The sequence below is a fragment of the Labeo rohita genome, chromosome 6, assembly GCF_022985175.1.
Source record: "Labeo rohita strain BAU-BD-2019 chromosome 6, IGBB_LRoh.1.0, whole genome shotgun sequence".
NCBI lineage: Eukaryota > Metazoa > Chordata > Actinopteri > Cypriniformes > Cyprinidae > Labeo > Labeo rohita.
The window spans coordinates 25,732,997-25,749,233 of NC_066874.1; the positions used below are offsets into that span (position 1 = coordinate 25,732,997).

General features: G+C 33.9%; 1 protein-coding gene across 2 annotated transcripts; it reads left to right on the forward strand.

Moving 5' to 3' along the window:
• Positions 1-1,408: 1,408 nt before the first annotated feature.
• On the forward strand, positions 1,409-11,646 carry slc6a22.2 (solute carrier family 6 member 22, tandem duplicate 2). Of its 2 annotated transcripts, XM_051113281.1 has the most exons (15): positions 1,409-1,764; positions 3,145-3,338; positions 4,557-4,691; positions 4,775-4,915; positions 4,993-5,074; positions 5,211-5,343; positions 5,606-5,740; positions 5,844-5,947; positions 6,034-6,158; positions 6,952-7,064; positions 7,159-7,296; positions 7,379-7,481; positions 7,704-7,804; positions 8,272-8,442; positions 8,608-11,646. In XM_051113281.1, the coding sequence occupies exons 2-15, from the start codon at positions 3,149-3,151 to the stop codon at positions 8,761-8,763; spliced, it is 1,827 nt and encodes a 608-aa protein (XP_050969238.1). In that variant the 5' UTR covers positions 1,409-1,764; positions 3,145-3,148; the 3' UTR covers positions 8,764-11,646. The 2 variants fall into 2 exon arrangements, with proteins under 2 accessions (XP_050969238.1, XP_050969237.1); XM_051113280.1 differs by lacking the exon at positions 1,409-1,764 and having other exon boundaries at positions 3,042-3,338.
• Positions 11,647-16,237: the final 4,591 nt, after the last annotated feature.

The window sequence follows — 16,237 nt, forward strand, 5'->3', positions numbered from 1 at the left end:
TTCCCCTCCCCTCTCAAAACGTTCTGAAATCTGTAGTTCCACTCCGAGTTTTCCATTTTTCATTTGCTACAGGAACCTGTCGCCCCGTCTAGTTAGCAAACCCACTAGTTAGTTGGTAAGCCAACTACAAAATAAGCAATACATCTCTGTAAGAAATACATGTCTCTCTCTCTGAGCTGTTGTTATTGTCCCCCTGTCCTTCTTTCAGAGATAAAACCTTACTGTTAAAGATAAGCACACACAAGTTTTTTGCTTTCACGAAGCTTTCAAGGCTCTTGTCAAGCTGGTAGTTAGCTATGCCGGTTAGCCGGTAGTTAGCAAAACGCATTTCTGATAGTCAACCGCAAGAGGACACTGTTGATTTTGTAATAATGGCGTTTCCACTGACTACGTATGGCTGCAATGTCTTTAAAGTACTGAAATAATGCTAGATTTTTACCAACAACGATTCTGTTTCTTCTTAAAACTCTCTTTAAGCATTGAAAAATTGAATTGATTGTGATCAGTATTCCAGCATCTGTATTCCACCTGCATTTACACTGCCGTTCGAAAGTTTGGGGTCAGTACATTTTTATTGTTTCTTTTCTTTTTTCTTTTTTTTTTTTTTAAGAAATTAATACTTTTATTCACCAAGGATGTATTAAGTTAATAATTAAAAGTTTATTAAAAGTTAATAATAAATAATTTACATTGTTATAAAATATTTATATTTTGAATAAACACTGTACTTTTTAAACTTGTTATTCATGAAAGAATCCTGAAAAAAAAAAATCACAGGTCCAAAAATATTTGGCAGCACAACTGTTGATATTATCCAACATTGATCATTCTAATAATAAATCTACATATTAGAATGATTTCTGAAGGATCATGTGACACTTAAGACTTAAGACACGTAACAGCTGATAAAAATTCAGCTTTTCATCACAGGAATAAATTCTATTTTAAAGTATGTTAAAATAAAAAACATTATTTTATATTGCAAAAACATTTTGCAATATTACTGTTTTTTTTTCTATATTTTTAATCAAATAAATGCAGCCTTGATGAGCATAAGAGACTTCTTTAAAGACTATTACAAGTCTTACTGACCCCAAACTTTTGAATGGTAGTGTATGTAGGCCTAATGTGTTTCATTTAACTGAGTTCTACAAGTACCCTCACTTAAATGAGTAGTTTTGGAGGATTATGATGGGAGAATGGCATACTGTGCAGCAAATTACACAATGCTTAATGAAGCACAAACAGAACACATTTGATTCAGGTATTTCAGCATTCTTTCTTGTCTGAATGCATTTGACAGTGCAGATGGTTTGGTGTCCAGTTACTAGTAATTCAGCTTAGAGAGAACAGTGCTGAACTTATTGCAAAGTTGTCAGACTATCTCAAAGATGGAGAAAGATCTAGAAATAGCCAGTGAGGGTAGAGTAGGAAATAAAAACCAATAGGTTGGCATGCAGTTGCTCTACTGATAAGACATTTCTGTTTTATCTCTGAAAAAACATGCTATAAAACAGGGGGACACACAAGACCCAAACACAGCTTCTAATCATGGCATGGTCTTGTTCACATCTTTTGTAAAGCAGAGAATAATAAACCCGGTTATAGACCAGCAGCTCAGGACTAGCAGTCCTTGTTCAGGAGCTCTTGAAGCCGGTTTGGCCACTCCTCAGGCATTCTCTTTGAGGACATTATTTTGAACTGCTAACCTAGATACAGGCACTACATAAAAGAGACATACAAGACGGATACTTCAAATCAAAGGTATATTTTGATTACTCTTTTGTTGCATTATTATATGACACCTTCTTGTAGTGAAACAGCAGATGTACTGTAGTTTTTGAAAAACAAATAAAAACAAGCATGGTTTCAGATGTACATTCGAAGTAAAACCATGCCCACAACAGGTAAGCACTTTACTTATCCAATTCCTTTTTAAACATATATTCATCAGTTGTCATCGAGCTGATTTGCTTTATATATATATATATATATATATATATAAAATATACATACAAATGTTTTTTTTTTTTTTTTTTTTTTTTTTTTTTAAGATAAGAATGACATGTAACCCTTCAGGCTTTTAAAGATCTGATTGTCGTGACAGGTGTAGAAGCATGGTATTTCTGAATGAGATATATTCAAAAACACCCAAAACTTGATAAAACATACTAATTTAAATGTAATAACTGACTTAAATTCATTAACTGCAATTACAGTAGAAGTGCAATTTTTTTTTTGTATCATGCAAGGGAGTATGTGCAATTTTAAGGCTCCTGAGAATATTAAACAGGAAACATCTAGACAAAACATTACATTTATAGATATTGTTGAAGTTAAAAGTTTACATACACCTTGCAGCTTATTTTACCAAAATAAGATGGATCGTACAAAATGCATGTCGTTTTTTATATAGTACTGATCTGAATAAGATATTTCACATAAAAGACGTTTACATATATTCCACAATAGAAAATAATAGTTAAATTTATAAAAATGACCTCGTTCAAAAGTTTACATCCCCCTGATTCTTAATACTGTGTTGTTACCTGAATGATCCACAGCTGTGTGTGTGTGTTTTTTTGTTTAGTTAAACAGGTAGATTGTTCTGAAGAACAGCTGGTGGTTTAACTGTTCAGGACAAACAAGGGACTCATACACAACTATCACTAAAACAAATAAACAAAAAACACAGCTGTGGATTCAACTATTATTTTCTCTTGTTGACTATATGTGAAATATCTTATTCAGGTCAGTACTATAGAAAAATAACATGCATTTTGTCCCATGATCCCTCTTATTTTGATAAAATAATTAACATTTTGCAGATTCTGCAAGGCCTATGTAAACTTTTGACTTCGACTGTATATATGTATAATGAAAGATCCAAAAGTGGACATATATTCCAATAGACAACAACTGCTCTATCATTAGTTTGCTGTGAGGTAAAGGCGTGTGAAAAAACACATGCAATCATGCACAGCTGTTTGCAGAGTTTATTGATATTATCATTTCCTACAGATGGGCTCAGGGGGCCCACATCTACCCCAAACACATATGGGCCCCTTTCTTCAGTATGCCTTAAATATGTTACATGACAACTATATTTGTGTATATAATATATGTTTATCAACCCATCATTAGCATTATGGAGCATAGCTCAAGGCCAGAGGTGAAGTTAAACCTCATGAATGGTGCCCTAGTGCAGCCCAGACCTAAACCCCAGCAAAGAGAGCAGTGGGCTAATAAGTTGGAGTTTCTCTTGGCGGTGGCAGGGCACATCATTGGCCTGGGAAATGTGTGGAGGTTTCCTTATTTGTGCTACAAGAATGGCGGGGGTGAGTGCAAATTTATATTTAATCTTGTATTATGGTGTTTCTGAGTTACCATATATTTTTAATAGAAAATAATATTTTGTCTTAAAATGTTGCAAAGTCTCAGATATACAGAAGATAAAATATCCTGCTTTTTAGATATTATAAGAGAGGCTTTTGTATAGTGGATTGTTATAATTTGAATATTAATATTTTGGGATGTTGGTCTCAGGGTTTAAGATCAGTGCCAAACATTGTGTTTTTGGCATAAAATATCCACATCCACAATAAACACTGATCTGGTGCTGTTTCTCTAGGGAAAAACAGTCCATTGTGAGCTCACATTTGTGTGAAGATTTACAAGATCCTCAGTGGTATGAATACATAAACAAGTGTGTTCTGTTTTTAAAAAAAAACACTAACGTGACATGATATATAGCTCATTGTTTATTGGATACATTTGAATCTGGCCTGAAATATGTTGCATAAGAACTTATTAATGTGCACTACTGTTCTTAAAGTTTGGGTTTAAGATTATTTAAATAATAATAAAAAAAAAAGAATACTTTTATTCAGCATGGACACATAAAACTGATAAATGCTTAAATTGTTACAAAAATGTCTATCTAAAAAATTCTATAATTTTTATTTATTTATTTATTTTTGAAGTATCATGTGAGACTGAAAACTAGAGTAATGACTGCTAAAAATTCAGCTTTGTCATCACAGGATTATATTACATTTTAAAACATATACATTTTTAAAACAGGTATTATTAACGCCAGTAATATTTTACAACACAACTGTTTTTACAGGTTTGTTTAAAAAAATCTTAGTAAGCTAAAAATGTTGAACCGTAGTATATGTATATACGTTGTTGTCATGCTTAAATTGCAACATTTTTAAATTATTAAAAATGATCATTATTGAGACTTATATACTTACATATACTTGCTTTAGAATTGGTTCATAAGGTATAATAAGGTATTTTTGTTTAAACGCATGTTGTCATTTTGTCATATAAACTACCTTGAATTCAAACAATAATTTGCAAACACCCTGTTTTGAATAATTTCCTCTTTTTAGACCATTTTATTTTCGCTGACTATAAATAAAATCTTTCACAGTGTTTTGGTATATATTGCAGGGGTTTTTATGTGTATATTGTTTTTTTTTTTTTGTATATTGCATATTGTGTTTTGTTATGTTTGCTGAGTTTTAATAAATCATTCTGCCATACAGGGGCATTTTTTGTGCCGTATGTGCTGTTTCTCTTCACCTGTGGGATTCCACTTTTCTTTCTGGAGACCTCGCTGGGTCAGTTCACCAGCCAGGGTGGAATAACATGCTGGAGGAAGATCTGTCCACTGTTCGAAGGTGAACAATGGTGACAATACAGTGACTTTTCAATACCAATGTATTGCTTTTTACTTCACTTTATACTTTTTATGTTTTCACAGGTCTCGGTTATGGCAGCCAAGTCGTTGTCCTCTATACTGGAGTCTATTACATCATAATTCTTGCTTGGGCTTTCCTTTACCTTTTTTCATCCTTCAGTTCAGAGCTGCCATGGGCGAGCTGCAACAACTACTGGAACACAGGTATCTCATGCATAACAGTGTGAATTATCATAATACTGGGATGTGTTGTTTGAATAACCACTGCCTTCTTTATTTAGAGAACTGCAGAGAGTTCAGCAAAAGCAACATTACGGAATATTCACCAGAGAAAAGCTCATCTCCTGTTATTGAGTTTTGGGAGTAAGTTGTTGGAAACAGCACCTCATTAAACCAGATACATGCTTATTAGAATTATGCAATTAAGGCAACACAAGATACCAAAACAAATCCAGCTAATTAAAATCACAGAATGTGATTCCATATTTTTCGCCTACAGGAGAAGAATTTTGGGCTTGTCTGAGGGTATAGAACAGATTGGTAATGTTAGATGGGACTTGGCACTCTGCCTCCTGCTGGCCTGGATCATCTGCTACTTCTGTGTATGGAAGGGAGTGAAGTCCACAGGCAAGGTCAGAATTTTGTTAAGCTGTGTAACACAAAGTGAATGTAACTTAACTAGCTTTGTGGCTGGAAGTGGAATGTACTAATCCTACACTAAATGATTTGGCAGATATTTTTTAATATCCAAAGCAACTTGCAGTGCATTCAAGATATACATTTGTCAGTATGTGTGCACTATGGGAATCAAACCGAATATTTTGGTGTTGCCATCTCCACTCTGTAGCACTTTAGGCACAGGAACTTGCTGAACGGTCTTCCTCTTATTTTCAGGTGGTGTACTTCACTGCTACTTTTCCCTATTTAATGTTGGTCGTGCTGCTGGTCCGTGGACTTACTCTTCCTGGAGCAAAGAATGGGATCATATTCTACCTCTACCCTGATCCAACACGGCTCACAGACCCACAGGTACTGAGCTGCTCTCTTTTGCCATTTGTTGACTAAAAATATTGGCAATTTGTGATGTTGAATTTAGATTTTTTGAATTTGAAAACAATATTTGATGTTTTAGGTGTGGATGGATGCAGGTAGTCAGATATTTTACTCCTATGGAGTTTGTACAGGAGTACTCACTGCTTTGGGAAGCTACAACAAATATGACAATAACTGCTACAGGTACCTTTAGATCATCTAATATCACAATCGCCACATCAGCAGTATATTGCCAGTTGCACTTACATTAAAAAACATTTGTCTTTCAGAGACTGTGTTTACTTGTGTCTGCTCAATAGCTTAACTAGCTTTGTTGCTGGTTTTGCTATTTTTTCCGTTCTGGGCTTCATGGCAGATGAACAGGGAATGGATATTTCAATGGTTGCAGAGTCAGGTAAAAATCATAAATTAGGCTTGAGGTCTTGTAAAGCAAGTGAAGGTTATAGCATAAAATAAGCATACATAATACATACATAATAATCATCTTATGTCGGATCGCTGGGTGCAAAATAAAGCAAAACCTATATAACCATTATAAAAATTATATACAAATAGACTTTTTTGTACTATTAAACACTGGCATTCACATTACATGTACATATTGGGTTGTGGGAATATTTAAAGGGATTGTTCACCCAAAAATGAAAATTCTGTCATTAATTACTCACCCTCATGTCGTTCCAAACCTGCAAGACCTTCATTCATCTTTGGAACACAAATTAAGATAATTTTGATGAATCCAAAGCTTTCTGACCCTGCATAGACAGCAACGCAACTGACATGTTCAATGCCCAGAAAGGCAGTAAAGATACTGTAAAAATAGTCCATGTGACATCAGTGGTTCATCCTTAATTTTATGAAGCTATGAGAATACTTTTTGTGCACAAAGAAAACAAAAATAACAACTTTATTCAACAGTTTCTTCCCTGTCAGTCTTTAACGTGTATTCACAAGAGTACCAAGATGCATGCCCTGAATGTGTCAGTTGCACTGCTTTCTATGCAGGGTCAAAAAGCTCTTGGATTTCATCAAAAATACCTTAATTTGTGTTCAATTGTGCAGTAAGATAAACAAAGGTCTAATGGGTTTGGAACCACTTGAGGATGAGTAATTAATTACAGAATTTTATTTTTGGGTGAACTTTTTAAATAAAACAGGATTCACTTAATGGCTTTTGTTTGTGGCAGGTCCTGGTTTGGCGTTCATTGCTTACCCCCGTGCTGTAGCTTTGATGCCCTTGCCTCAGTTATGGGCAATCTTCTTCTTCATCATGATCATATTCCTGGGACTGGATAGTGAGGTAAATACAAGAAGCAATACAAAGTATTGTTCTATGTTTAATTCATTATATCATAGTATGAATACACTAAAGCTTTTTCCAATTATTGTATCAGTTTGTTTATCATGAAGCCCTGGTAACAGCTATCTCAGATATGTATCCCTCCTTCTTCCAAATTGGGCATCGGCGTAAATTTCTTCTCCTCTTCATATGTGCTGCCAGCTTCCTTGCTGGTCTGCTAATGGTAACAGAGGTGAGAGTAACAAATGAGAATGCAAAAATGACAAAAACCACAACTGCAGTACTTGTAATTTTTAGTTTTTCTGTTTTCTCAGGGTGGCCTGTATGTCTTCCAGCTTTTTGACTATTACGCCTGTAGTGGAATGACTCTTCTGACTTTTGCCATCCTTCAGTCCATCTGTGTTGGATGGGTATATGGTAAATCATTTATTTGACTCTGTAAAGAAAAAGCAATGTGCAGATAATATATACAGTGAATGGTACATGTTTGCATTTGCAGCTCTGGTGACCTGTTGAAATAATTAGAGCATCTGCAAAGTGTATGAAATTCCTAGCACATTACAAGAGAACAGAAAGTATTGTGATAAAGTGATTTACAAAGCACTTCTGAGGTTTATAAACTTTTGAGTTATGTTTCAGGTGCAGACTGTCTCTATGATAGCATTGAGGATATGATTGGATATCGGCCCTGGCCCTTCATGAAGTGCTGCTGGAAATATCTAACACCAGCTATATGCACAGTGAGTATCATTTAAATCCTTTGAAATTGAGCCTTTTTAAACCAAAACATATGTTTAAAGGTTCATGAAACCCTGAACTACTTTTTCTGAGATTTCTCTGAGGTGTAGTCAACCCAAAGTTGACTCTCTCCCCACTTCCCTCTCCGCTCCACAGCATTTTTTAAAACTGTGATGAGAACTAACCAGTGCTGAAACATGGGGGTTTCATGACCCTTTAACTCTTTATTTTAATACTGTGACACACTATCCTCAAAGCAGTGTGTAGAGGTAGGAAGAGGTTTGTCTGCCACCTGTAAGTCTGTGTCTGACACCTGTCACTTGTGTATGTTTTTAAACTGACAACACTTCAAAACACAAGAAAGACCTTCTCCTATTCTGAGACTTTGTGCACAGACTAAATGTGACAAAGCATACCAAACTAACTGATGGCTCCCCATTGCTCATCATTCTCTTTCCTGTCTATTTAGGGAACGTTTATCTTCTCCTTGGTTAAATACACCCCTTTGAAGTTCAACAATGTGTATGAGTACCCCTGGTGGGGTTACGCGATTGGTGGCTTCTTCACCCTTTCCTCCACCCTACTAGTTCCACTGTGGATGATTTATTTGGTCGGCACCACTCCAGGGTCTATGCGACAGGTAAAGCCCATAAGAAACTCTTTTTTTGACAGCTTATATTAAATATATGTGAATTTTTGTATGTATTTATTTGTTTTAAAATGTTAATTTAATTTCTGATTTTTCTAGTTTATTTTTAAAATAATTAACCCTGTGCATCATTTTTAAAAACATTTTTCATATTAGAGAGTGAGAGTCTTGTGTACTCCTGCTGAAGACCTGCCAGATCCTAAAAGTCCAAAACAGAAGCTAAACACTGTTACTTTTGAGACCTTCACAGACCTATTGACTTTACGAACTGTTCATACACCCAACTTATTACCTCACAGAGACATTGTCTGATTTGTCCATCATTTTAGCCTTGTATTTAGCCTACTGATCTGTGACAAGCGTTGTTAACCCATTGTCATTGTAATAAACCAGGACTGTAACCACCATAGACAGTGAGGGGGGAAAAGTCCACCTCAATAATTAGAAATGGCCACATTGTCCCCTCCCTACAATTTGAAATTCTTGCATTGCTCTGTTATACTCCATTACACAGCAATCTGTTTGTTGCTCGAATGACAAAAAGGTATTTTTCAACTTTAAAATGTACAAAAGTGTCAAAAGGACTAAGATGGCCAATCAGATTTAAGTAGGAGATGTTTACTGTTCATGTTCAAAGAAGCAGAGTCTGAATTTCAGCATCAAGTGTCAGTTTTAATATTAAAAGAGAGTGAGGTGAGATTGAAGTAGCAAAACATTTAATATTTGACAACGATGGTAACATCAGCAAAACCTGATTTTACCAAGTACGACATATTCCTGGATCAGCATCTTTGTTGACCCTGGAACAACATGGTGATTAACCAGTCAGATTTGAAAAAACAGTTTTTGTGAAGTTTAGGCTTACAATCAGTGTTTAGTGCTTGTACATCAGTGTCAATCATCTATCATTTTCTCTGATTTTAGGGATTACTCATGGGTAAGGTTAGGTTTAGGTGTAGGGATGTGGTGAAGATTAAATTTTTGGATTAAAATGTTGTTCCAGGGTCAACAAAATATGTTGACCCAGGAACACATCTAACTCAGCAAAATCAGGACGTGCGTAGCATCCAGTGAAACAAACTACTCAAATTTCGCCAGTTTAAATGGAAATATGGTGTCATTTACATGATTGAGACAAGAAACATTTTGCATTTTCAACATATTAGCCATATAAATAAGAGTGAATGTGTGCATTTTTAAAATGTTATTTTTTAATAATACAAAATTATTACTTCCCAACTAGAATTAAAGGATTTCCTACACTCTTCTATTTTTTTCCCTAAAAAAATAAAATAAAAATTGGTCCCTCATCTTCAAGACATGGTTGCAGCTTTGTGATCATATGATGGTTAAATATTGAAATGTGTATCAAAGCAACAGTTTTTTAAATTGATCATACAGTTACATGAAAAAGGTCATACGGAGAATAATTTCATATGTATGTGTATGTCAAAAGAACTGACAGGAAAAAAACTTGTTTGCCTTTTATAAATGTAAAGTGTTACCACAAAAAGGGTTTTGTTACGCTTTTCAGTTTTCCCTGTGAGAGTGGAGTATATGTGTATAAAATGTGAAAATTACAACTGAGAGTTGTTAGTATACAAATGTGCAGATGTATAGTAGAACTATTGTTATTTCTGTGTTCACGTTTTTTTTACAAGATTAAATTTATTAAACAATTTTATTGTTTTTAGTTTTATGTAATAATTTCTTCTGTTATGTTTTGTTGGGGTTAGACAAATTACTGACAAGATTTCGATACACTTTCCTAGACTAACGTACAAGATTGCCATCTGCTGGGTAACTAATGACATTACAGCAATGACACTAAATGAACTTCTCAATGAACCTACATAAACATTTAAACATAATGATATAGGCTTAAAAAGAAAAAAAAAACTCATCAAAATCAGACTGCAAATGGGTGGTCATAAACCTTCACATGCCCACAGCACTGACTGCATGGAACTGTTTTTTTTCCCTTCTTCCTTTTGAAGGACTAGACAGTTGTCTTAGCTTGTCCAAAGGTGAATGAATGCACCACCTGCTGGATATAAGAAGTGTATTTTTGTCTCCATGCAAGTTGCAGAGATTGTTGTATAGCTCCATCTACTGGACAGTTAATAGACCCAGGGCCATAACCACCATAAGCACTAATATTCAGATAGGTTGTGTCTGCTAAAATGTGGCTTATTTGGCATAAACCCATTATTTGTTGTTAATTCTCTGGTCGAGTTGAGGAATTATTATTTGCAAAGGGATTAGGCAAAAATATTATCAGAACTGTCAGTACAATGTTTGCAGTAGGTCTACGCTACCAAAGGTTTGGGGTCAGTAAGTAACGTTTTTCTTTATTTTATTTTAATTTATTAATTGTTATAACATATTTCAAATAAATGCTGTTCTTTTTAGCTTTCTGTTTATTAGACAATCCTGGAAAAATCTATCACGATTTGCACAAAAATATTAAGCAGCACTACTGCTGTTTTTGTTTTATAGATGGAATCTTTCATTAGCATAAAATCTATTTAGGTAAGACTTTATGTAGACATTCTGCTTATTTTTAATTTTGTATTTACATGTTAACTGCCATTCATTAGATTATTAGTGGACTGCTAACATTTTTATTTCATGGTTCCCCAACAGACATTCTGATGACTATAAGTAACTTTTTTCACAAGTAGTTGACCTATGAGTTAGTTGACATGTAGTTGCAAAGTTACTTGTAGTTAGTCGAATGTCAGTTTTAATGTCAAACTGTCAAATGTCAAAATCTTACTGACCCCAAACTTTTGAATAGTAGTGTATGTACAGAAATCAAAGGTTTGGAATTTTTGCTCAGCTAAGGGACCCAAGTGTAGTTTGATAGAAAGACTGTAATTGAAAGAGCAAGGAAATAGTTCAGGGGGCTTGAATGTCCTTTTGGTCTGATATGCAGGCCTTAGTAGGGTAAATGTGACCACAGCCCCATAATGAGATCAGGGAAAGCTTGTCCAGCTTCTAAGTGAAGGTGACTAAACAAGGTGATTATATGGCCCCATACCAATCTGAGATTAAAGGACTTTTCCTCAATCCACCGCAAATTGCTTCCAGCTTTCCTCATCTGACACACATGACTTTTTAAAAAATAAAAAAGTTCATATTTAGGAGTTCATAGTTCTGTGCAAAATATAGATAGACATTGTGACTCAAAAAGTAGTTGGAAACATGAGTCAAACCTAAGAAATGTCTGAATGTCATTGCACTGGATAACAAAACATCAAGTGACATCTGTTTACATTTTGAACAGTATACTTTATGATTTCAAACTCTTTTTTTGCAGTCTTTCTTTAAAATAAATGTCAGGTTATGATACTTTTTTAAATGTAATGACATTCATATGTTGATGCATGTGTGATTTAAATATCTGAATATTACATGAGGAAACGTTTTTAAAATATGTACTGTATGTGAACTGTATTATGTACTGTAGCTCTATTACAAAATAAATGTTAACAAATGTTCTTTTTTGTTAAAAGGATAGTTTAGCCAAAAATGAAAAATTTGCATCATTGACCTTTATGTCGTTTCAGACTTGTATGATTTGCCTTCTTCTGTGGAACCAAAAAAGTTCATACAGGTTTGGAACAACATGATGGTGAATAAATAATAAAAGAAAGAAAGAATTTTTATTTTTGACTGAACTATCCCTTCAATATGAAATGTGTATATGTGTCAGTTTACAGTTACATCACTGAATAGGCACGTGATATAAGGTTTGCACATTCAACTGGGCCATTAGGGTAATTGCATATAGACTGAACGCTGACCTGGTTTGAGCTTTGTGGCCGGCACAACTTCCTGTTCATGATGGTGGCTTTTTTGCACAGTCGGATCTGTGATAAGCCCTTGAGCGCTAAGATGCCAAACACACTGTTTAGAGGCTAATCCCTATTAAGTGACGTGTGACTTTTTACATTCTCTTCACACCTTTAACCTCCCACGCCGATTTTCTTCTCACCTACATCTAACTATCCTTTTCTAACAGTTTTGCTCAGAGCAATCCCAATCTCATTTGTAACAAGGCGAAAAAGCTTTTAGAGCACCAGATGTGTCCCAAATATAATGTGAAACATATACACTCTCATCTAGTAGTTTGGGGTCAAATGTCATGTTTTATTATTATTTGAAAGAAATTAGTACTTTTACTGAGTGTTTAAAAAAAAGGGAAAAACTTGACCTTGGAGCACAAAAACAGTTGTGAGTAGCACGGGTATATTTGTAGCAATAGCCAGCAATACACTGTATAGGTAAAAATGAGCGATTTTTCTTTTATGCCAAAAATCATTAGGATATTAGTAAAAATCATGTTCTATAAAGATATTTTGTAAATTTTCTACTGTAAATATATCAAAATGTAATTTTTGATTAGTGATATGCATTGCTAAGAACTTCATTTAGACAACTTTAAAGGTGATTTTCTCAGATTCCCTCAGATTCCAGATTTTTCAAATAGTTGTATCTCGGCCAAATATTGTCCTATCCTAACAACAAACCATACATCAATGGAAAGCTTATTTATTCAACTTTCAGATGATGCATAAATCTCAATTTTAAAAAACTGAACCTTATGACTGGTTTTGTGGTCCAGGTGTCATATATTAAAATGATTTTTAAAGGATCATGTGATGATAGAGTAATGGCTGCTGAAAATTCAGGGATAAATTACATTTTAAAATATGTTAAAATATAAAACAGTTTAACAATATTACAGTTTTACTATACACTGTAAAAAAACAAACAAAAAGTTTTTTTTTTAAGTTGAATCAACTCAAATATATAAGTTGTCACTTAGTACAACTTAACATTTCAAGTTGACTGAACTTTTTTGAGTTGACTGAACTTAAAAATTTTAAAGGCAGCCAGGTAACAAATTGTTTTAAGTTGACTCAACAAATTGTTTTTTACAGTGTATTTTTAATCAAATAAATTCAGCTTAACTAATTGCATAAAAACTTTTCAATGCCAAACCTCTGAATGGTGGTGCTTGCTAAGTTTGGTATAATTAAAAAAAAATATATATATATATTCAACACTATGTGTGCTGCTTTATTTGGTGTTGTATGTATATATGAATATGAAACATAATTAGGTTTCAAGCTGTCAGTGTGCACTAAACTTGCTGGGAAAATGAATGCGGTACCATAAAATTTAACAACATCCGGGACAACATCTAGGTCAGCCTTTCTGGGTTAGGAGCTGTTTTTAATTTAGAAACATTGGTTGCACATTCTTTCAAACCCAAATTATATATATTTAAAAAAAATATAATAAAAAATTAACAATAATATTACTTATATAATTACATATAAAATATTTAAAAAATCTTCACGGGAAGAGTTGTGGATGGTGTGCATTCTAGAGAACATTACTTCAGTTGCCATGTGCATGCTTTGGTTTGGCTCTGGTCCTTCAACATGAGAAAGGCTTTGCTATTGCGTAGAAGGTGTGAATCCAATCAGGCAGGATTGAGGCATTAGGAGAGGATGCAAACAGCAATAGTGTTAACAGCTTGTCAGGGCCTTTTTGTGCCTGTAATGGGATAATCACAAGCTACTTGTGGCTGAAAATCCTCCTTGAAGGTGTTGACACACTTCAGAGATGTTAATCTGACAGATGGGACAGGCTCTTTCCTGTTTGTCCACACTTATGTCCTGCTTAAGCGTGAAAATCATTGTCTTTAGCTGTGACCTTTAAAAGTTGTTTTAAAAGTCATATAATCGATATAATTTTGATATATGCAAATACAGACAAGATTGTGGAATTCTCAATTTGTAGAAAAATGCATACAAATGCAAGTTATTACATTTTTTCGAAAATTAAGTATTAAACTAGAATGGAGTTTTATGATGTGATATTTGTAGCAATAGCCAACAATACATTGTATGGGTCAAAATTATAGACTTTTCTTTTATGACAAAAATCATCAAGATCATGTTCCATGTAGATATTTTGTAAATTTCCTGCCGTGAATATATTTAAACAAATGCTTTATTAGTAATATGCATTGATAAGAACTTCATTTGGACAACCTTAAAGGTGATTTTTCTCAAAAGTTGAGACTGGTCTAGTTGTATCTCAGACAAATATTGTCCTATCATAACCAGCAATACATCAGTGGAAAGCTTATTTATTCAGGTTTCAGATTATGTATATATCTCAATTTCAGCAAATTGATCCTTATGACTGCTTTTGTGGTCCACGGTCATATATATACAAATATTTCCCAGTAAAAAACATAAACTCTAGTTGAAATTTGACAGTAATTTAACAAAGGTGGCACTTTTGGTGGGTGGAGTGTCTCATTCAAGCACATTTAGTGAATATTTAACATGTTAAAAGTGTGTAATATTTTGATGATATTGTTTTTAAAGATTTTTTTTTATTTCTGTTTTATCATAGCAATTACAAATGCATTTTAAGCCACAAGCATAAGGTTAGCTGTGTTTGATTTTATATAAATCTTGCAGGTACAAAACCTGATTATTATAAAGGCTTTCAAAACAAATAATACACTATAAGAGTTTAAGTTGTGAATTATTTGAAAATCCTTGGGTCAATATTTATCAGCATGACAATGTTTAATTCATTCAATTAGAAAGTCAATTTTGCCAAGTGATGAATGTTTTGGCAATCCACACCAAAACAGATGGCACTTAAGTAAACTGCTGATGTGTTAATTGGACAATACAACATTTACCAGCATCAAATCAATTAAATGAACTTTTCTAGTACAGTGCCATTGATTAATCGGTATTTAAAGTGCAATCAGATATAATATTATAAGACATTAATCAAAAATAAAGGGACTTTCCAGGTCCTTGTAATGGACTGGCCATCTGTCCAAGGTGTTTCCCACGCCTGTGGCCTAAGATGCTTGGATAAAATCCAGCATCGTTGTGACCCTACAGAGGACAAGTGGTTTGGACAATGAATGGTGGATAGAAAGGACCTTCCAGGTGATTTTACAACTACAACTCTGCAATATTTCTACTACTAATACTCAAGATGTTGTCATAAGCTTTACTTAAATTACTAAATTCGATATATATGAAAAAGGGTGTATAATCTATTAAAATAATATTAAACATTTAATTTTAGTGAAGGTACTGGAAATACAATTCAGTCACACAACACCAGCATAAATAGAAATGACATGTCTTTGATTGCAGGTGAATCAGCACCTTCATTTGAAGATGCTATTTGAGGAGCAAATGTAATTTGTAATGGCATTAGGCCTTTGCAACGGGCTGCAACATGTTGAATTGGATTACAGTTAAAACACATCCCATGACATGGACCAGTGAAGGGGCCACAGGTATATGGAGGTCCTGCCAGCATGGACTAGGCTGCTACTGACTACAATTTGCAAATGATTATTAATTACTGAACCAAACATCTGCATTAAATTGGAATTTATGTTACATTTTTGGTTCAGTATTAATATCCAGTCTTGGGGAAATTTACTTTTAAAAATAATGCATTACAATATTGCGTTACTCCCTAAAAAAGTAACTAATTACATTTACTTTTTATGGAAAGTAATGCGTTATGTTACTTTTGTGGTACTTTTTAAATCTGGGCAGGGCTTGCTTGTTTGTTTTTAATATAAAAAGTTCTATTTTGGCAAACGTAACAACAAAAAATTAAATGAATAAACCTCAGGCTGAAGGAAAAGTAAATTCACGCCCGTGCAGTAGAATGCAGAAAAAGAAAGTTCAACACACTTCAGCAATAACAAAAAGTA